Raw genomic sequence first — 21,973 nt, forward strand, 5'->3', positions numbered from 1 at the left:
CAACAGTTCTCTGCAGCAACTGCTACATTTGCAAATGGCACCAGTCCTTTACAATTTCCCTGAAGTGTCCAGTTGCTCCCACTTATCTCATCATCCAATTGCAGAGACTTAATCCTACAGACCAAGCACCCACTTCAAAGTTTGTTAAAACCAGAATGGGAATTCTTACACACAGCCATTTCTGAAGAGTGCCAATTCCAAAGGTATCAAAAAAGTCATCAGGCAGTCCTCACATGAGATTTGCATATAACAAAGCTGTAGGTTTCAGTTTGTCTTTTTCTGGCCTTTTTAGGCCCATAATACTTTCCTTCCCATGCACTGGGCTTTGGCCACTCCCTAAAGATTTCTCAGTCTAGTCTTTTCCTGACCCTGAATTCTGCCTAGGCACTAGCCTATTTGCTTCAGGCTCATCATTCCTTTCCCCCAGATCAAAATTTAGAAGTAGGGACAGGACATAGAGAAGATCAACAGTACCATCCTGTTGCTTGTAGAAACATCCTCATATTGATTCTCCTCCTCGTGAAAATGGCATCAGCTTTCAATAGCTGAAGATGGGGAGATGACAGGAGGCACCCCTTTGGCTACACTTCGCTAGAGCATGAGTAAATACAGGAGACAGTCAATCAATAGGATTGCTCCCGTCTCAATCCAGAAAGGAAGGCCATCTGCAAGAACATAAGAACATTCATACCATGGCAAGTTTCCTTCCAGGCCCAGCCAAACTCACAACACTGACTTGCAAATCAGAGGAAGAGGAGGACAGAAAATTGCTGTTTCTCTCATATTCACTACAGCTGCAATGAAAAGCATTTGAAAGAAATTATTGAAATCTGTATTTGCAAACACAATCCCAGTATGTTCTTAGTTGTTCCAAATAAAGATTTTATTTCAAAGAACATTTCACTACACCTTATCTTTGCAGTCTGTCAACAGAGCTGAAATATAGCAGTAATAGGCAACTTGAACAATGAAAAAATCATAGTTAGTCCAGAATTAAGTCATACAGCAACAGCCTTTTCCCAGCACAGGCTGAGTGTAAGATCTGGCATGGTTTGCCTCAGGAGCAGACTTTTACTTGACTTTTTAAAAATGGTGCTCAAGTAAGCATGAAAGAGCTCAGGATAAATCACCCCCTTCAGAAATTCCAATGCTGGGTCACAGGAGTTTGCTGCAATGCAGAACATAGACTTTATTCCTGAAGAGAAAAACATTACTAAAACCCAATTTTACATCAGGAGAAATATCTAAGAAATTGAAACTTACCTTAATCCTAACCACTGGAAAGTTCAATTTACAAAATCCTGCTCAACACGATTTGGCAAGAACAAGAGAGCCCGTTCTAGACAAAAAAACTTGACAGTTTAATGCTTCTTAGCCTATTTGTTCACTTGTCTAACACTGATGATGAGCTTCTATGTAAAACTACACCAGCTGTGCATGAAATACTCTTTCCTGGGTAAAGGTAAAGCTGCTAGACACCACTTAGCAAGTACATTGTTTCAGGAGAATACCATTTAATACAGTGGATATTCACTACTTCTCATCTGTTTTCATTTGGAGAAACAGGGCTTCACAGTCTCTTAGGTATCTTTGAGTTGTCTGATGTTCAGACAGGAAAAAAACAACAACCTACACCCCATGACCATTCATCAGAAGTTTTCAGAAACAAACTAATTATTTTTTCATAGAACACTGAAGAACAGCTGATGTCTGGTACTTGCTTTTGACTACACAGTAATGTGAATTAGTTTAAACTTTGATTGCTTGATGGGGAAACTAGGACTCAAATCAGAGATCAAACTCAGTAAGGTTACAAAATACTTACTGACTTTGAACTACTTTACATTCACATCTATGGGACAAAAGCCAATTTGCTCTTGAGAAGATACCTGTATTATTATTTTCTCCTTCTCCAACTGATTTACAAATCTACAAAGAAGAAGTCATGAAAAGAATGTGAAGGAAAGTATAATGCAAGATGGTAGAGATTTTTTCCACAGATTTCTTGAGTCAAGATACACGGCACTGATTTTAAAAGCAGTTCAGAGTGGAGAATCATTAGAATTCAACAGGTTTCACAAAATAAAAAAATGTAAGAGTGTAATGTTTTTATCTTTAGATTTAAAGTAATATGTACATTTCATTATTAAAATACAAGACTACCCAATTGCTGACAAAGTATTGAGGACACTATTTAAATTTTTTATCTAAACACTTCATAGGATAATTCTATTGCCACTCTTCAGGAAACCAGTTTTATAATTCAGTATATAATTCTGCATCATAAAGAAACAGGATAATCAAGATCAAACATTAGGAAGTGTCTTAGTAAAAACAAGTTTATTCATCTGTATTTTAGGCAAATATGTAAATAGTCAGCAAAGCCTTTTTGCCATGACTGTAAACCTTTTATTTTAAAAAGTTGTGTTAAAAACCAATACAGGAATTTCTGTTAATGTTCTAAAAAACTTTGTTCACATCTTGAAAGAAAATACATTAGCAACATCTCCCAGCAGAATTCATCTTTAAAAAAGTAAAACTCTAGGTGCAGAGCTTTTCTACAGTATAGTATCCTCTACGTTTTCATTTAATCACAGGATTGAATACCATTCATCTCTATTGCCTCTAGGACATCATCAAGAGTTTATCTTAAATAGATGATATTCAATGATGTGTTACACATTGCCACAGGTTCTAACATTATTAGAAGAGTGCATAACTGAATTTCACTAACAAAGCAAGACCTTTCTCTATGCTGCGTCATAACCCTTCCTAACCAATACAGTTAATTTAGCTATATGCCTTCAAAATCATGTACGTTTTCCAAGGAAAAATACTAAAAAAATCCATGGTCCAAATTCTGCTCCCACTTATATTCACAGGATAACATAAGCACCATCAAGTTGTGGTTTATAGCCAAAAAGCATATATAGAACCAGTGAGTTTATGAGTATAAGGGAGAGAAGAACTTGACCCATGTCTGTAAACATTCACAAAAGTCTGCAGTCAAAAGTGCCGGATAGGCAGCCTATCCGCAGTACAATTATTTCATTCACAGAGAGGTGCAGGGGCAGGGAGAATGTTATGGAACATCATTTTAGAGGCAAATCAAAATGCTTTTATGTACTTTGGAAAGACATACTCTCAGCTAGCTAAACCATACTCCAGTAAAACACAATCCACTTCTACCCAAATACAGTACAGCATCATTTCCTAGCTCTCCCATTCAGATTCAGACAAAGGAGTACTCAATTCAGCAGCAAGCCCATGACAATATTTCAGAGCATAAGAAACCCCCCACATCCCTCTGATCTAGCCTCCCTTAACATACTGCTGATGCTAACAGGAGATCCTCACACATACGAAGCAAAGATGTGAAGAACCATAAACTGACCTTGATCTATGCACACACAAGAAGTGTGCATGTAGACGAAAGATCGTCTACAGCTTTAAGTATCTAGTTTCAGTCTAGATCTCATTCTATATTAACCACATATACCATAAAACATAACAGAAGGATAGGTGCTTATACACACTATTAAGTATACTTGTTCTCCCTGTTTAGTTTGACAGCCAGTTGTTCTATTTACATAAACATGTTTGAAAGTTACTGATCGTGTAAGACACCAAACATTCAACTCATAAGCTAAAAGGAGAGCCAAGGATGCTCAGCAATTCACAGGATCAGACCCTGAATCAATTAAATGCAATCACAAATCAGGCTTGACATCTGACACAGCCTCCTGGAATCTTTTTACCCTCATGTTTTCCCCCTCTTTCCCCAATTCAGACCATGCTCCCACTAACGCAGAGACAGCCTTCAAAGTGAATAGGATCAGGCTCTGTCAAGCAACCACTGCAGTCTTTAAAAATGTCTGGTATTTATTGCCATCCACTCTGGGGCAGACTGGTCTGCAATGAAAATGGTGTTCCTGGTGTTGACGGATAGTTAGCAAAACCTTCAGGCTGAGCTGTATAGTTCTCCAGAGCAGAAGCAGAATGTGCCTTCAAGGAAGAGAAGAAGTTAGGAAACAGCACTGATGAAAACAAAGAAACAAACAAAAATCTAAATCAAGAAAAATTTCAGGCACAATACCAGTCCTACTCAGGCTAAAACAAAGTATAATCTGAAGTATGCAAATAACAGATGAACAATGCACCTATATGCAGATGTTAAACTGTAGTGCAACTACTGCTCTGAAATACCAGAGAATGAGGAAAGCAGTTGGATTAAGAGGAAAAATAAAGAAGCGTTACTGGCATTTACTTTCCAGTGGAGTAAGCCACAGCTGATTTGGAAGACATAGCTTAATCAGGAGCTGTAGTATTTCACTGACTTTGAACTTACTTTATTTTCATTGCTCAAGTAGCTAAGTGTTAGTTTTAGTGATTGGAACTTGTAAACAAGAAAACTGACACTTCCTCAATGCAATCTGCACACACAGATTTCTACAGAATAAATAAATACTCGACTTGCAAAAGCAGTACTGCCTAGATTAAGTAATTTGCTTCTTCGATCTATTTCCTCTGATATTCAAAAGATAGCTGATGATATTCTGCATATTGAACAGTACTTAGATACATGCTCCATTTCAAACACTGATGTGTCACCGAAGAGAGAAAACATTAATTCAAGACACTCAACTGCCTCTTCTAGTATTCTGTACAGAAGGACAAATTTCCTATCAGAATCTGTACAGAGACCGTTTTTAACAAAAGGCAAACTAAACATCTAAATACAAACTCTGATGATAGTTTCAGTTAACTTATGTAGGTTCATGACTGAAACAAGTTTTTTCATGGACAAGAGAGATGATGAAACTACACATTACCTAAAGCTACCTCAAGCTTATATTACAGCAATTGCATTTGTGGCAACTATCAAGAGAAAGGCACAACCACAAGAGACACAAATTCAAGACAATCTGATTGCGTGTGTAGAGGCACATAACTCACAACAAAGTGGTTTTCCACAGAAAACTTTAAGTGTTAAAATGTCAGACTGGAACTGAACACAAATTCTGCAACTACATGGTCAGCTCATTAGATTTAACACATACCTAGCAAAGATTTCACTTGCATGTCTTTTCTTTCCCTCTTCCCCATTTTACAAAGAGTTTTCAAAATGGGTTTAATCACATTCATAACATCCAGAAGCATCGTACATTGGCCTTGAGTAAGAAGTTAAGAAGTTGTTCTTCTTACAATTGATCATCCTTGTATCAGTTCTCAAACAGGTTAGGGGTTTTAATCACTTACTGACTTAAACTAATCCTGAGAAGTTAACACGCAAGTACATGCTCAAACAATTACTGGAAGCAAAACAGTATTAACAAATAGACATGTTACCTGTAGTAGTGCTGACTGTGCAGCCGCACTATGCTGCAATTCCTGCAAGGAAGATTGTGCGGCACTTTGGGGAAAGCCAGGGATACCAGGGAGAGATAAAAGACCAGGAAAAACTGCGTTTCCCGGTGTCTGTAGTCCAGAAGTCAGGCTGAAAGAACGTCAAGATGCGGCTATTATTAGGAACATCTGCATAACGTTTCATCCTATGTTTCTTTCTCTATAAGCTTATGTCTATGTAAATTAGAAAAGCACCTCTTTTTCTAAACCTCATAAAGGCCAGAATTTCCAAACAGAAGCCCAGTCTCTACCCACCTACAAATTATTCATGCACACACAAACCAAGACTGTCTGGACACACCTAAGAAAGGAACTTGGAAATTTTTGTACCTTGGCTGTGCCTACAGTTTGCACACACAAAAAAATTTACAGACAAAAGTTAATGCTGAGTACTTCCTTAAAACATAGGAACATCTAAAATATTGTCTGCTATTACCTGGATGTGTCAATGGATGCCCACGTGGAATGCATTCTTGTAAAAGCCTAGGAGGTGCCAAGTATCCTCGTCTGGGAAATAAGATCACTCAGCACCTCACTGGATTAGACTAGACTGTCATAACAGGGACTACTGAGGACAACCTATTTAGTAACTCCTCTATCAGTTTCTAAAGATAGGTGGAAATTTCCTGGTGAACTAACTTTAAAAATTAACTGTAATTTCTAACTATGAGTGAAAATAATGTCTATACCTAAAGTAAAATCAGTGTTTTCCTCAAGAGAAAAATAAATGGTTCTGATCTCCTTCAGAAACAGAAACATACCCAGCCTGTGCAACAAGTGCAGAGTTGAAGTTTGAGCTAAAGGCCGAGGCAAACCCTGGCAGGACCGGAGCCGGAGATGGGGCTGTGGCAGCTGCCGGCAACGGTGCAACTGCTGCTACTGCAGAAGATGCCTGGAGGCCAGGGAAAGAAGGGAGAGCAGGAGTGACAGAGGGTGTGTTAGAGACAGGAAAACCAGGGAAGGATGGGTTTGATGATCCCAGAGGTCCCTGGGCAACAGAAAAAAGGGAAGGGACGGCACTGGACAAGTTAAGCGAGAAGGGTGGAGCAGAGACTGTTGCTGAGGCGGCGAGTCCTGAGAGTACGGCGGCAGTGGAACTCACATGAGGGGCAGACACAGCTGAAGCAGTTGTAGACGGATTAGCTAACAAAGACCCTGGGAGAGTGACGGGTGGTGTAAGTGCTGGATTACCAGTAAAAGCAAAGTTACTGGTTAGAGATGTAAAAGGAGGAAGGCCATTGAACACAGGGGCAATGGGAGCAGAGGAGCCATGTGGGGCGAGGGACATTGAAGCCAGAGAACTGGAATTGTTTAGAGGACTACTCAAAGAGGAGAGACCGGACAGCGCTGGGTTCAGGGAACTGGGTAAACTGACTGGCACCGAAGCTGCTGAGGTGTATGCACGCCCGAGCGCTGACAGTCCTATAGTGCCATGAGAAGGGCCAGCTGAATGAGAAGGACCTTTGAAGGCTGAGAGGGTAGGACTCATGGGTTCTGTTTTGACCAGAACTGGGATACTTGTGGCAGCTGGGGCTGACGAGAGCTGCTGATCAGGGTTAGTAGGACTTGTGCCATGCAAGAGGGAGGCTGATGAGCCACAGTTGACTGGCATGATCGATGGTGAAGTGGTTAAAGGTGACTGTGCAGGCAATGTTGGAGGAGTGGAACTAGAATTGGCTACAGATGGGGATGGAAGACCTGGGAAAATGGCCAGCCCAGGTGTGGAGGAACGCTGTGGGGTGGGGGTGGCTGATGGAGTGTAACATTTGTTGACAGAGGAAGTGGGAGGGTCAGAGTTTTGATTAGCAAGAGCAGATAGAGACACAAGCTCACTTGTCATAGCAGAAGGTAAAGCAGATGAATTGATTAACGAGGTGTCATTTGATGTCAGAAATCCCTTTAAGACAGACAAAATTGGGTTAGGCAAGCTAAGTGAACCAGGAATGGAAGTGGCAGGAGAATTAGCAATTGTAGATGGAACAGGACTAGAAATCCCTTGGGCGTTGGGCGGCAAGGACAAAGGGAGGCCAGCAAAAACTGATGACAATGGAGTGGGATTATTAGCGGAAGCAATTGAAGAGGTTGCAGAAAATGGGAGGCCAGCAAATGGTGCAGCAGCAGATGCGAAAGCTTCACTAGGCACAGGTGTGGCGCACGGTGTGGAAGAACCTTGTGGAGCTGGCGTAGCAGTGGGTATAGAAGCCAGCCCAGAAAAAACTGCAGGGATAGGAGTAGAGGTTGCACTGTGAACAGATGTGACAGGAACACCAGGCAATGAAAGAGATTTGATGACAGTAGGGGTTGGGGTGGATGGCTGAGATGTATGGATGGAAGAGGAGACCTGTCCTGGGAAAACAGGAAGGACAGGGGTAGACATGTTCATCCCAGAGACAAGTGGAGTTGCAGGTGCTAATGGATGGCTTATTGCCTTGACAGGTGATGGGGTAGGGACTGGAGTAGCAGCAGGTGTTGAAGGATTAGAACCATGAGGAGTAAAGAGCTGATTCGCTTGTGCAGAAAAAGCTGCAAAGAAACAAAACTGGTAAGAATACTTGAAACTGTCCAAAATGTTTGAAATCAACACAAACACATTTTATACAGCATTTCAAAATATGATACACAGGCAATAGCTAACATACAATGTCTGTATATAAACAATGAACACTGAAGCCTATGAAAACAAAACAAAAAGGTATGTAGAAACACATCACACAAGTTGTACATCATGTAGGCTGCCACTCCTCTTTAAAACACTTTGTGACATCTGCTACCTCTTCATGATCTCATGCAAGACAGTTAGATACTCAAATACACTCCATAAGAATGTCTTAAGCGCAGGTAAACTCCCTCCCTCTGGTCCCTAACACCTGGCAGTACCCAAACCAGATCTAATATTCCATCAGCATCAGATCACCTGGGCTCCTCTGCATCCACTCTCACTGAAGGTCAGAATTTCCTTCAGAACCAGTTAATTCAATGTATCATGATTTCAGAGAAGTTTAGTCAACAACTGAAGAAAGCTGATTTCAGGTGCTGGTATTTTTCTTTCCTTCAAAATCAGGTCATTCTCTTCATTGTGTTTCCTTCAGATTTTGATTCTAAGAAGGTACACTTTTAAATTCATGTATCACACTACAGTATTAAACTAACATTGGCACTTGACTTTATCAACAAGTATTTCTGTAAGTCTTTAGTCAGGTGTCTATAATTGAGGCAAGCACCTGCCACTAGGAATATCAGCTTCTATCAACCCTACAAAGTAGGTGAAAGAGGCATCAGTCAAGCTGGAGGAAAACAGGCAGGCACACGGCAAATGGGGATGTGGAGGTTGGTGGAAAGAAGCTGCATTTATGAAAATTGGCATGTCAAGAGCCTTGATACGCCTCTATCTAGTTTCCTGTGGAATATGAATGTGTTAATTAATCATTCCTCTCAAACAACACTCATGCTTTATTTTACTTTTAAAATGATCTGTTCAGCTGTAAGCAAATCACTGGTCCAACCAGTCAAACTCATCACCCGTAAGTCTGTAACAACTTAGCTTTCTCTCTTGCCTAAATTCTACATATACGCACACAAACCCAAAACTGGAATTGTTAACATCTTGGACCTAAGTTGATATGACAAACACCTGTTTTATGTATTTTGAAACTCTAAAACCAGCAGGTTTGCAAACAAACTATTTCTTTTTACATATTCTTTTCCAAAAACCTAGTCCAAGATTGCTCAGCTCTGGATTGTGTTCTTTCCTCATCCTGTTTCCAAGCTGAAGACTCTCCTAAAGATCACTGTTGTTAATCCTGACAGCCAGGATAATTACCAGAGAAAAACAGCTGCAATAGAACCCAGAGCTGCTACTGAATATCCCCTCCTAAGAGAAGATTTCATTCCTTACACTGTATTCATTTAGCTGTATAAACTACCTTGTAAATACATGCACACTTAAAGGGGTATATATGAATAAAGTGATTATTTGAAACAGCAACATTTCTGTAGAACTATCCCTGGGCATAAAGGAGAAAAGACAAGACAAAACATAACTTTTTTCTTTTTTTTCCCTAGAAATATTTACAGGAGCTAAACTTATCATGGTCATTTTATCTATTTTGGGTGTTTGTTAATATGCTTGACTCAATAGTCAGTAGATTCTCAATTTCTATTTGTCAGACCTAACAAAGTACTATCAAAGCCTTTGTGCAAGTAGTTCATAATGGGATTTATTATGATTTGTACTAAGTGTACAAAGCGTACAAAGTACCAGACAAATAGAGACAAAAAACCAAAACCAAACAACCTCACAACTCTCTCTTCTGCAAAAAAGAATTGGATTTTAAAGGGTAAGACAAAAGTGCAGGTAGACATTGTTGGATGTTAACAGTCAGGGATAAGACATTCTACACATGGATTTCAACAAACTATAAGTAAAGAATCTCTCTTGTATTCCTAGCTTCCCATTGCAACTAATATATGAAATTGTGAATGAATTTTTGAATAGATGTCCAGAGTTTTAACAACTGCAAAGATATTACTGAGTGCTTCAGTGCCCTACATTGCAAAGCATATTTTGATTTAGTTTTTTGCATTTCTCCCATACTTATATGCTGAAGAATATAAAACTTTAATGAGCTGACACAAAAGGCTGAATTTTAATGTTTCAACTTCTAAGTGCCAAATGTCTGAGATTATTTTATTTCTCAGCTCTCAAGGGATCCTATTCCAACAGTAGTTAAATACTTGAGAGGCTTATGAAAATCCCACTAAACAAATAAGTTGTTTACATTTTCTGAACAAATAACAAAGATACAATCAACCCAAAAATCTCCCTGTGGATTTGCAATTACCTTGATTTTGGGAAGGTTTTGCCTGGCTGGAAAGGTCCTCATTTTCTAAACAGAGAACAACACCTTGTTATTTAAAAGCAGATGAAACTCCAGCAGTGAATGATCCATTCACAACAATGAATTAGAAAAAATACCATCAGCATTTTTTAAAGGTATGCATGTTTTACCTGAAACCACCTGATTAGCAGTGTATGGTGGAGGAGCTGGTAAGCCTGGAGCTATGACATTAGCCATTGGAACTAAGCCAGCATTGTTGTAAGCACCTAAAAGAACAAATGCAATACAGGTATCAGTTGTCAGAAGAACCCATATCTAAATGAACCAGTAAGTGTCTTCCTTTAAAAGAACATTTTCAAGATTGTAAGACATTCCTTCACCAAAAAGCCAGACCAGTTAATCATTCAGGTTGGATGCTGGCTTTTGCCAATGTCTGCCTGAATGACATGCATTGTGATCCAAATTTTAGTAATGGCAGTTCTCTTGAAAAGCTTTTTCAGCCAGGTTTCAATTGCTTTCAGTTCCATTTTGCCTGAAAAACTCAAAGGGGAGGAGTGATTCAGAGTGTCTGCACATCATTTGTTCTTTTTCTATTCCTAACTTAAAGGCAGTTGCTACTCTTCCTTTAACATTAAAACCTTGACAAACAAATGAGCCAAACATACATCAATGACCATGACCATGCCTCCAACACTAGTCAGAAAATTCAGAGAAAAATGTCCCATCTCAAATATTTAGTCTATCATTCTTCAATATATCTTTAAATGTTAAGAAATTCAAGTGGATTAGCAAATTATTTTAATATAAAATACCTACTGCACTTGACATTTTAAAAAATACCTTTTTTCCTCCCTTATTCTTTGGAACAACTCAAACTGTTGTATTGCTGTGGTATACAGTTCTGATGAAGAACATCAGAATTTAAATCACAGGAACATAAATACACTTCACAGTGGTCCTAAATGAGTGTTTTAAGAGAATAAGAACTTACGCTTCATGGGAAAAGGCAGCACTTGAACAAATGCAGTAATTTGTCACACACAACTCCTTTCTGATTTCACACTTTCATAATAGTTCTACCTAATGTTAAGATTCCTTGCATGACAACTCTTGGCTGAAAATCAGAAAAGCAACTAACAATCATTGCGTCACCCAGGAAGGAAATGTTAAACCAATACATCTCAGAGGCAGAAAACAAAACATCATTCTGACCGTTGCTTCAAAACAATCACACTCAATAGTTTCAGGTCAGCATCTGCAATTTCATTAAATACATTTTTATATATATAAACATATCATCAGTCACAAGAGTTTTTTTAAAAACCATGCTGCATCCTAATAAGGCCCTGAAACCTCAAAAGCCGTTTCATATTCTAAAATGTACTAATACTCACATCCAGTCACAGGCCAAATTTTGTGCTGTAACTTACTTTGGATAGGATTTATTTGATACAAATTTGAGCTAGTCTGCAAGCTTCCTGTACACTTTCTGGGGAGCAAGTCATTTCTAGAGCACAAATCATCAGACTTACTTTAGCCACTAGTAGTGCTCATTTTCCCAAACTGACTATAAAGAGACTTGCAGACATCAAGTTACTTAGACGACTCACCCTTCAACACACATGCTAAGAGCTCTACCACACTTTGTTATCAAATACCTTAAAAACTCCCTGAAATCCCTAACATCAATGAAAAGCAAGCTTCCTTACCAGAGCACTCCTTGCTCTGCAGTACAGAATTGCAAGATTAGGAAAAGGTTTCAGCTGCTGCTCAAAAAGACCAGAGTCTGACTACGTAAGTACTCTAACCTCTTCTTCCAAAGAAATGGCAATTGCCTTGCTCCCTTCCAAAAATGTCTGGAATCAAACAACTGATGCAGCAAAGCAAAGAGAGAGGAGTTTATGAAGAAAGACTCAACCTTACCTAAGGCACAAGGCTAGTAATAGTCAGACCAAACACAGGAAAAGGCAATCATTATGTCCCTTCTGAGACTGAAATCTACATGCCTAAACTTTTCTTTTGGGAAACTGTTTTCCCTCCACTGTGATAGAGAGAAAGTAAAACTGAAGGCAACTGAGAAACAGATTAGCCCTTCAACTGAGAAACAGATTACCATTCTTCAGCAAGTTCCTACATATTTCCACCCAATTCAGGCCTGTGCCTGACCATATCCTAAGTTTGGTACAACAGCAAGAAGTCAACAGACTTGTCAAGCCAAAGCCCAAACCTTGGTCAAACATCATGACAAAGACACAGCCCTAATCTTGTCTAACATGCACAATGCCTCCCATAAACGAAATACTTTGTCATCAGAACAGAACTGTGAATCTTCCTTATGATGTCAATGTTAGAAAAAGAAGACAATATATTCCTCCTCTTATCAACTCTGCAGTCATGACAGGAAGAAGTAGAAACCAGTACCCAGGAGCACAAGCCAATTTCAGATATGACCATGGTCAGAGAAACTGACACTTGACACTTATTACTTAAAAAGCAAATGGGTGAAACAATAGCATCAAGCTAAAACACATAGAAGCCTTACTTGGTGCAATAGTTGCATGTGGCCGACATGGTGGGATGGGGTATGGAACTGGTTTGTGTGGATTGTAGGTTGATGGAGCCTACATAAACAAAAAACAAACGGAAGAAGCAATAGTGAAAGCATTACCTAATGTTTCTCAGACAAAAAACTAACATTCAGATAGTACTACAGACAGCTGTACTTCACGGGAAAAATATTTGATATCAAATTTCTTCATAACACCCATAGTAACTGCAAATATTTCACTCTTTCTGGAAAGAATGAAACAAATGTAACTAGTATACCTTTAGATTGTAATGTAATATTGAACACAGGTGAGAAAGGGAACTTCTTTCTGCCTTGTAGTCTTCACACTCTGCAGTCTTGGACTGACTTCTCATTTTAAAGATTTAACAAACTTAAAACTAACAAATACTTAAGAAGGTGTCTGTCCCTTTAAAATAATACAGCTTAGTGGGAAACATCTCATAATAAAAGCAAAAATAAAACATTTGGACAATACTTCAAAGCAGTATCAGGTTCATTGAAAGTTTGTCCCACATGCTTAAAAACTTTGAAATACAGATCAGCTGTTTTGTTAAGAAACAAGAACCTCTTTCTAAGGCACTGCTGTAATTCAAATTTCCAAGATGTTCTTATGTTCATGTGCGAAACCCTCAGAGACTATAATAAAAAATTGTATATATTGGTATCTAAAACTTCCACTAGCTCATGATGGAGTACTAAAAATGCTTTTAGTTTTCTCTTCTGCTACTTTAATTTAAATTATGCCTTCCAATGCACACACATTGTATCCACTAGAGAATCCTATCCCCCACAGATATAAACTACAGCTTCTTTTCAAGTTAAATAAAAAAATACTAGGTCATATTATCTTCATTATAGAAGCTTAGCTTTGCTTAAATTGCTGCTCTACAGTCTTCTTGCAACGTAACAGCATTTTATATCAATGCCTTATTGAATTCGCTGGTGGTTGAATTTTTTTTTCTTAAAAGTTTCATTTATTTATTCATTCATTAGACATACTGGTTTGGATGGTCCAAGTATACGGGCTGCTATTCCCTTTCCTTCATTAGTACATTCTTCTGTGTCCTTTTTGACAGGGGTTCCCTGAAACAAAATAAAATTAAACTATTAAGTATTAATTTAGAAGTAAATCTTGCTATGGAATTTCTCCCATATTTTTTTTTTCTAAACTACACTTGCATTTTTGAATATTCTGGAAGTGATATTTAACAATGTTTGTTAGGAAAAAGAAACTGTTCCAGTCTTGTAAAGAGCATTCCAATAGCTTGGTTTGTAACATGGAGCTTTTGTAAAGAGATGCATATTAAACAGTCCACATTTCTGACATAATTAGAATTCTGCATTTTGACTTGTAGTCATGGTAACTTATATTTTGCAGTCCCTTAAGTGTTCACGTGAAATACTTAACATGGTTGTTCAAGAACTGCAAGAAGATTAGCAGTAGTACTGTAGTGACCACATTAGGTCATCTTCTCAACCTGCCAGTAAGGCTCTTCACACCTCTCCAGATTCCACCAAATATTGCTGAAGTTTACAATGTTTTCCTTGTATGAACAATGTCTTATTTATGCAGTAATCTTTACTTGAAGCAGCACAGAAAGAATGGGCAAATAAAAATTATGCAAGTTCCCTATAAATGTGTAACAGGGTAATAAAAAAACCAAAAACCAAAACATTGCTTTTGATTCAACTCCTCCTTCCATGTATATGAATACTGGTTTGGGTTATACTATAATGAATCCTAAATCAAGGATGCTGTGAAAAGGAAAAGCATAGAATCACGCTTACTGGGAAAATTCCATTTATGCGGCTTGGTTTGCCCTTGGGATAAGGATTGCCAGGAATCATGCCACAGGATGATATCATAGCATGAGGAGCCTTGCAACCCGTTTTTGAAGCCTGCAAGGTAATCAAAAAAGGACATTATTTGCTATCAAATTCAATGCTTTAGAGAAATGAATTACTATTTCATGACATTTAGACTGCATGAGTCAACCTACATGGAACAATTCAAAGCTTTGTCTCAAATCTTCTTCCCAAATAGTCCAAGTAGTGTGAAGTTCTGCCAAAGTCCCCTTTATTTGAACAACTCTACTTGGACCACCTCTGCTTCTACTGAACTTGGGGTTAAGCACCTGGTGTTCTCTAAAACAAATGCAGACTGTTTCCTGCAGCACTGGTTGCAATTCTATGCCCCTTTTTCCATATGATCCTAATGCCTGACAGAAACGTCCCCCTTTTTTTGCACATGTATTACATAGCTCTTATCTTTTTGCAGCTGCTTCTTTCAGCTTGTCTTCCACCAAAAGTTCCCAGCGGTCTTCATGGTAAGTCCTGACCCCACAATGACCATAAGGATGGAAATAATACTGTATCTGACAGAATCGAGGATACTAGAGTATCTGGACTACCTGTTCAAGAATTCTTCTGCATCTTTTCTTCTCTGACATATTAATTCTGAACAGATCTTCAATAAGGCGATAATTCTGAGCATCAACAATGTTGCTATAAATAAAGACATTGACAGATAATTACTGCCATTCCATATGCTTATCAGAAATAATGCACTACTGAAAAGTGACCAAAACTTGTTCAGCCAGTACCCAACAGTACATTAAGAAACTATAATTAGTTCAGATCATAATATTACTATTATTATTAAAGTAAAAACCCTGGGCTTAAATATGGACTTCATACCTGTAAATGAAACATGGTATTAGAATTAAATATCAATATGCAACAATGGACAATGATGGCTAAACTTTATGGCAAAAATAACTACATTGACAAAATGAATTTTGCATCACAACAGTTCATTAGAAAGCTTCAATTGCTACTAGCATACAATTCCCAGCCCAGCAGAAAACCAGCAGCCACTTAGTTTGCCACTGTTTCTTGCTAGACTGGTAGAGAAACAAATTATTCTACCTGCGTATTTCAAAACTCTGACCACATCACCTTTACTTCTGTCAAATATTACCAGCCCCATCCAAACTACTGGAAATGCAACAAAGCCCCAAAAAGGAAGACTTCTCAAAGGAGGATATTAGCAGAAATGGAATCAGCAGAATGTTGAACAAAGACATGAAAAACACCTCAAATAATGGTATTAAAATGTGAATGAACTTTCAGCTTTGTTCTCTAGTTTTGATTAGCAAAGTAAGTAGTACACAGATTTGGGTTAGGATTTCTATATTATGACTCCCTTATTATGCTCTTGCCCTGTAGAAACCCAACAGCTCAAGAAGTTACCACGCTCTCCCCCCGCAGCAGCTGAAGTGTAGCAGCTAAAGAGTCTATGAGCTCCAGTCTCATTTCAAGAAGCAAAACAGGTTAGTTTAATGTGCCACTGAACTTCCTTTAGGCTACCCTGTTTTGTTTTGGTCTGAAAGAGATCAGGAGCATTCACACAGCTTCTTAAAGCTCAACTCTGAAAGCAAGATCATGTCTATATCCTCAGTCTTTTGTTTTATGGATATTTATAAAATGAATTTATATGCCTCAAAATGTTCAAGCTGGCTGTAATATATAGCATTCATATGCAAGGCAGACATGCTTCATGCAAAAAAAAACCCCGCCACCCAAAACAGAACAACACTTCATATAATAAATCCCCTGAACCAGGCAGAAAAGTTCCAATATAAACATACGCAAAAGGTAGATCCTTTGAAGTGACTGTGTTCAGTAAAAAAACCCAACTTTCTGTATAAACATACATTTAGAATATCTATACATCTTTTATAGATATTAGATCTGTAAATCAAATATGTCAATTTAAGAGATGTATTTATTTAACTCATTTTTACATACATAATATTTAGAGGGTTTTTCAAATGCAAAAGGGTCAATTCCCAGAATACCCTGGTCTCAAGCCTTTTACGTTTCAGTGAGCAGAAATAAGCTTAAGGCTCTCTTCACTGTCTACAAAATTTGAAGACCACTGTAAAGATACTGGCAAAGTGGCAGTTTTCCAGCAGGCAGAAGCCCACATAGCAGCATGCTAAAGACTCAGAAGAACTATAGAATTTTGCACAATGTCTACTTCTAATTCTTCTTTTTACAGCCCCATCAATAATGGATTCGTGTTTTACCTTAATTGGCCACAGTGTTTCCTTCTAGAGGTATCTTAAGTTTTATATACTGAAACATTAGTAAAAACAATACAACTTAAGGAAATATAATATGAAAGATACTTACGAAGCTAAGATTTCAAGGGCAATAAGTTTATCTTTACTGAATGTGAAGCAGTTGAGAATATTAACCATTTTTGATGCTGGAACTGCCACTATTTTCTGATGAGTAAGCAAGAAAGAAAAAAGTGTATATAAAATAAGACACTATAATTATTTTTAACCCAGAGTGCTTCATATCACATATTTCACTAAACATTTAATATTCTCTCCCTCCCACTGGGAAGGAGACTCTACACACTAAATGCTGAAAAAGGAACTGCAAAAAGCTCTTGCCAAAAGCAGAGAAATTAGGAAAGTTAACAATAGTTAAAAAGGTCTACGTCTATTCTTGTGATACACAGGAAAGTAAAAGATACTTTAGCCAAAAACATACCCTGGTTAAAAGTATGACGTTTCATATTTTGATACCATTGAAAAAGAAAGAGGTGAAGAGGAAACTTTGAAGATTAAAGGGCAGACCGACCCATCAGTTGCAAAAGTAGACATCTCATAACTAAAATAAGATTAAGAGGGCAAACGTACTCTACAAGATTATGCCGCAAGAACTTACATGTTGTAAAGCCTTTATTGCCTTGAGCTGTGGTTCAGCCCAGGAAAAGTATCTCAGTAACTCGACAACCTGCAACAGAAGGGCTTTCAATTAATCTTTTATATATATTAAAAAATTATGCTAACAGCATCAATATGATCTTTCCATTTTGGAGTACAGTGGTATACTGCTAAAAAACATGTGTCTGTCTGCGATATTTGATTACAGTAGTGCCTACCAGTATCTAATGTTCTTTTTACTTCTGAGTAGGCACCTAAAAATTCTATGTTATGAGATGAAGTTTTTCTATGGAAATACTTAAAATACTTACTCCTCTCTATATATTTGCATATATGCACAACAATTGCCGCAGTATTAGAATAAAAGAAATTAAGTCTTTCTGAAAAAGCTTATCAACATTCAGTATGTCAAACAGCATAGTCACCAAACGTACACAAAAAAAAACCCCAGAAAAAACAGGAAAAAAATCTACATAGTATCAAAATAAGTTGTATACTTATTACTACATGCCAGTTTAGAAAATACATGCAAAATAATCCTGAATTCCATGATGATAAATTTCTCCAATTTTCCCACACAAGAATGAAAATGTAATTATTTTGGTAACAAAACAACTTGGAACTATTTTTAACAGTTTAATGCTGATATAATAATGAGGAATTAAATCTCCTCAGTTAATAAATAGAAAAGCTAATATGATCAGCCTTAGTATGATTGGAGACATTGTCTTTCTGCATTACTGAATACACAAAACCAATAGCTCCCATTAAACCCATGACTGTTGACTTTTACCTGTTCACTAGAAAAGTATCCATGAACATATTCAATAGCTTTTAATTTGTACTCAGTCAATACAGCCTAGAAGATACAGGGAAAAAAAGATGCACGATTAGTCCCTCAAAAATTATAATTATAGCACAACCATCTCCTAGACTAATCTATTGATCTAAAAAAATCTGAACTAACAAAGTGACATTTGCATCAATTACACTGCAATGTTTCTGAATAACAGTATACTCCTTAGATAATTGAGAGAACAATGAAAAGCAGAGATGTAAATAAATTCTTAAAAATTACTCTCTTTTTATTTCATTTTGCTTTTTTTGTTGTTGTTTAAAACTGTACTGAGAGATCATCATCACTCTTCCTTTTGCCTCGAAGGTTTATATCAACTTTATGTTAAACAAGATAATAGTTGATTATTCATACAATCTCTTTGTATGTTCCCTGTAAAACAATTGGCAAAGCATCCTACTTCAGTGAATTTATGAAGAGACTGGATAACAAGTCTGTACAGACAGAATTAAATATACAAGAAAGCTTGCTCCAGATGTTGATGTTGTCTTATCATTACCTTCCCATAGTTCAAACCTTAACATGCAATCACACAAAACAAAGCAAGCAGAGTAGTTTAATGCAGTACTGGCCACCACTTTTGACTTAGTGGCAAGATAGTTTTGTTGATAACCACGGCGTTCCTCCCTCTCCTCATACCCAGCTCGCTGATACAGGTACAAGATGTAAAGAAGACAGGTAACAGCTGAATTCCTGCCCCTAACTGGTGCAAAAGCCTTTCTTCCCCAGTTCCCCAGGCCCCCATCTATTGCTAGCTCTCATGCTTATTCTCAAATAACCTCCAGCTTCACCCACACACCCATTTCTATCTTCTTCTCAATAGCCCTAAAACCTACCACACAGACATGAAGTTCTCCATCACTGCAACCTGACTGTGAGTAGCACAGGTGCACAGAAACCCACTTGCATACTGTTTGAGGCAACCCCCTTCCTTTCTGTACCTCATTGAGACCAACACTACCAGACACGCTGAAGTCACAGGGGAAAAAGAACTTCTCTCTTCATGCTCATTTTTTTCTACTCTCCCTTCCTTCTCTTCACATATTTTGGGAAAAAGCTGGACGTCATATAGCAACTTCTTTACCAAAACAAATGTCTCTTCCTCCTTAAATCAACAACTGAATGACTTTATAATAAGAGCACAAACAGAAAGCACTGCTAAGTATATTTGGGGGTGGGGGGCGGGGAAACACACAAATCCCCGAACTTTATTTTGTTAATAATCATAAATATATATGGGGAAAGATAGAACTAAGCTACACATTAAGACATTTAAATAATTGTTCCTGCTAATTGTAGGACTGAAAATGGAACACACCAACACAAATGCCTTGTGAATCTCATAATAAAGAAGGTTCTACCACAGAGCTAGAAATGAAGTTTAAACAAAGACCTAGCAACAAAGACACAAAATAAGCATTTGGAAAATGAATGTTATACTGCAACAGCACAGCCATTATTAACACAGCACAGCACTGATCCTTAGATCAAAAGTAAGTTAGGTTTACAGGAATACAGGCAGATAGCATACAGGAAACATAATTGCCTAAAATCACATGTCAAAACCCTTTTGTCTCAAGTCTTTAGCAATCACAGAGAGTATTCTGAAGGGCCGCACTGCAGTAGTAATATTTGAAACATTACTCCCTCCCACCATCAATTCTCAGAGAAAGTAGTCACATGCAAGTTGTTCCCTGATTTTTTCCCCCAGATTTTCCATAATAATTCTTAGGTTGGGAGGGAAGTCCACACTCTGAAATATCTTAGGCTGTCACGTTTTTAGCTGGTCATACAGCACGGAACATACCTGTTTTATAAAGGAAAATTTATGACCATGACCTTATGCAAAAATGCTAGCAAGTGCAGTTGTGATAACAAAGACTCATCCTGGGGCTTTTGTGCACAGCGTTTTATACCCCAATATGTTCCAAAATAATAATACTACAACTGCAGCCATCACTGCATCTCATGCTGAAGAGAAGCTGAATGGAAACTCAACTCTTTTAACACCCAAGACAACCCATAACAAAAAACACCTATTTACAAAAACGCTAAGGATTTCTTTTCTGCCATAAGGCAATCTTATCCGAAACAAGCCCTTCGTTTTCGCACAAAGACAGCTTTAGCAGGACATGTAACTGTTCTACTGTGACACTTGTATCAACTCTGCTTAACTACAGCAAAATACATCATCCCAGGTTTGTACTTTCCATGCAAGATAGGAACTATTAATCTCAGAGGTTCTGATTTTTAGTATCTCTTTTTTCACTTCCAGCATTTGGGGAACTGTCCCAACCACCAACCTCTAGCTTTCCTGTTAAAAGCAGGCCTCTGTGCAGAAAGAAACAAAGAAACCTGCCAGGCACCAGGAAGCCTAGGTTTGTATCTCTGCTTCCCACAACCAGTAGGTATTTTTCTCAGTGAGTTTTTAACAGGATACGCACAAACACAGTTCAGAGCATGCATCAAAACCCAGGATTTTACATCCTGGAGAGGTGTGCACATACTCCTGAACTGTGGGAGATGTGATTTTGAACAAGGACAGCAGAGTGCAGCTTTGAAATCAGCCCTCTCATGTCATATTTGCGTGTTGCATCTCCTAAACCATCATATAAAAGGTGGATACCTCACACCGTAAGTCTCCATTTCTAGTCATGCCAAGCAAACACAGTAGCCCCTCCCCCACAACGAGAGATACTTGGCTATTTTGGCTTTTCTTCCTCATCTTCCTTGACAACGAAAATGCTGTGACAAACTTACTCAAGTGCTTATTTCAAATGAGGGCTCTTCAAGCACATGTTGTTAGCTCAATGATAGCACTCTGGACATTCAGTCTCAGTTTTCTGAGAAAATAAAAACATCTCAAAGAGAGCAAGCATGTCACAGCAACTTCACACCGATACATCCGACATACAAAAACTAGGATACACCAGCAACACAGAATTACAGTTCTTCACACCGAGGTGAAATTTAGTCTTTATTGAGTCCCGAAGTGCTTATTAAAGAACGCAAACACCTAACCTGGTGTGTTCATCAAGAGGAATATTCTACCATCAAATGGTTAAACTGACATGCAAAATGCAAGGTTACCTTTCTAATTTCATCCAGCACGGTTTCAAATGATTTCTTATCCATCTTTATTAGTTCATTCAATGCAGATATTTAAACATGGAGGAAAAAAAAAAAATCCAGGACAAAGGCTTAGTCTTTAAGCATACAGGAAAAAAATAATTTAAAAAGCAACAACAAAAAAAAAAGCAGCAGCAGCAGAGCAAGAAAGGCAGCCTTGGATCTTCTCGGCCCCCCGGAATTTGGCGCTGACGCCTCTGCGGTACTGAACACAGTGCAAGAGACAAAAGCGGACCGCCGGCTGCTGCTCGCCGCCTCGGCGGAGACCCGCGCCCGCTCACTGCGCGTTGCGAGGCTGCTCCCGCCGGCCAAGGAAGACGAAAGGCTGGCGTCGGAGAGGCCGCGGCAGTCGAGGCCGCTCCAAGCGGCCGCGCAACGACCCCGCAGCGACGCGGCGCGGCGCTCCCCTCAGCACGCGGCGCCGAGGCCCGGC

The 21,973-nt window shown here is 38.4% G+C and overlaps 1 protein-coding gene across 7 annotated transcripts; it reads right to left on the reverse strand.

The window, feature by feature from the left end:
- Positions 1-858: 858 nt before the first annotated feature.
- Positions 859-21,876, reverse strand: PROSER1 (proline and serine rich 1). Of its 7 annotated transcripts, none has more exons than XM_010572782.1 (13): positions 21,502-21,876; positions 18,349-18,414; positions 17,557-17,625; positions 17,011-17,105; positions 15,225-15,318; positions 14,602-14,712; positions 13,813-13,896; positions 12,787-12,865; positions 10,415-10,510; positions 10,248-10,292; positions 6,168-7,929; positions 5,350-5,497; positions 859-1,195 (listed from the first exon to the last, which is right to left on the reverse strand). In XM_010572782.1, exons 1-13 carry the CDS (start codon positions 21,544-21,546, stop codon positions 1,190-1,192), a joined length of 2,700 nt encoding a protein of 899 aa, XP_010571084.1. In that variant the 5' UTR covers positions 21,547-21,876; the 3' UTR covers positions 859-1,189. The 7 variants fall into 7 exon arrangements, with proteins under 7 accessions (XP_010571084.1, XP_010571082.1, XP_010571083.1 ...); XM_010572780.1 differs by lacking the exon at positions 859-1,195 and adding an exon at positions 2,387-4,005; XM_010572781.1 differs by lacking the exons at positions 859-1,195; positions 18,349-18,414 and adding an exon at positions 2,387-4,005.
- Positions 21,877-21,973: the final 97 nt, after the last annotated feature.

This window comes from Haliaeetus leucocephalus, unplaced genomic scaffold, assembly GCF_000737465.1.
Source record: "Haliaeetus leucocephalus isolate CR32 unplaced genomic scaffold, Haliaeetus_leucocephalus-4.0 Scaffold351, whole genome shotgun sequence".
In the NCBI taxonomy this organism is placed as follows: Eukaryota; Metazoa; Chordata; class Aves; order Accipitriformes; family Accipitridae; genus Haliaeetus; species Haliaeetus leucocephalus.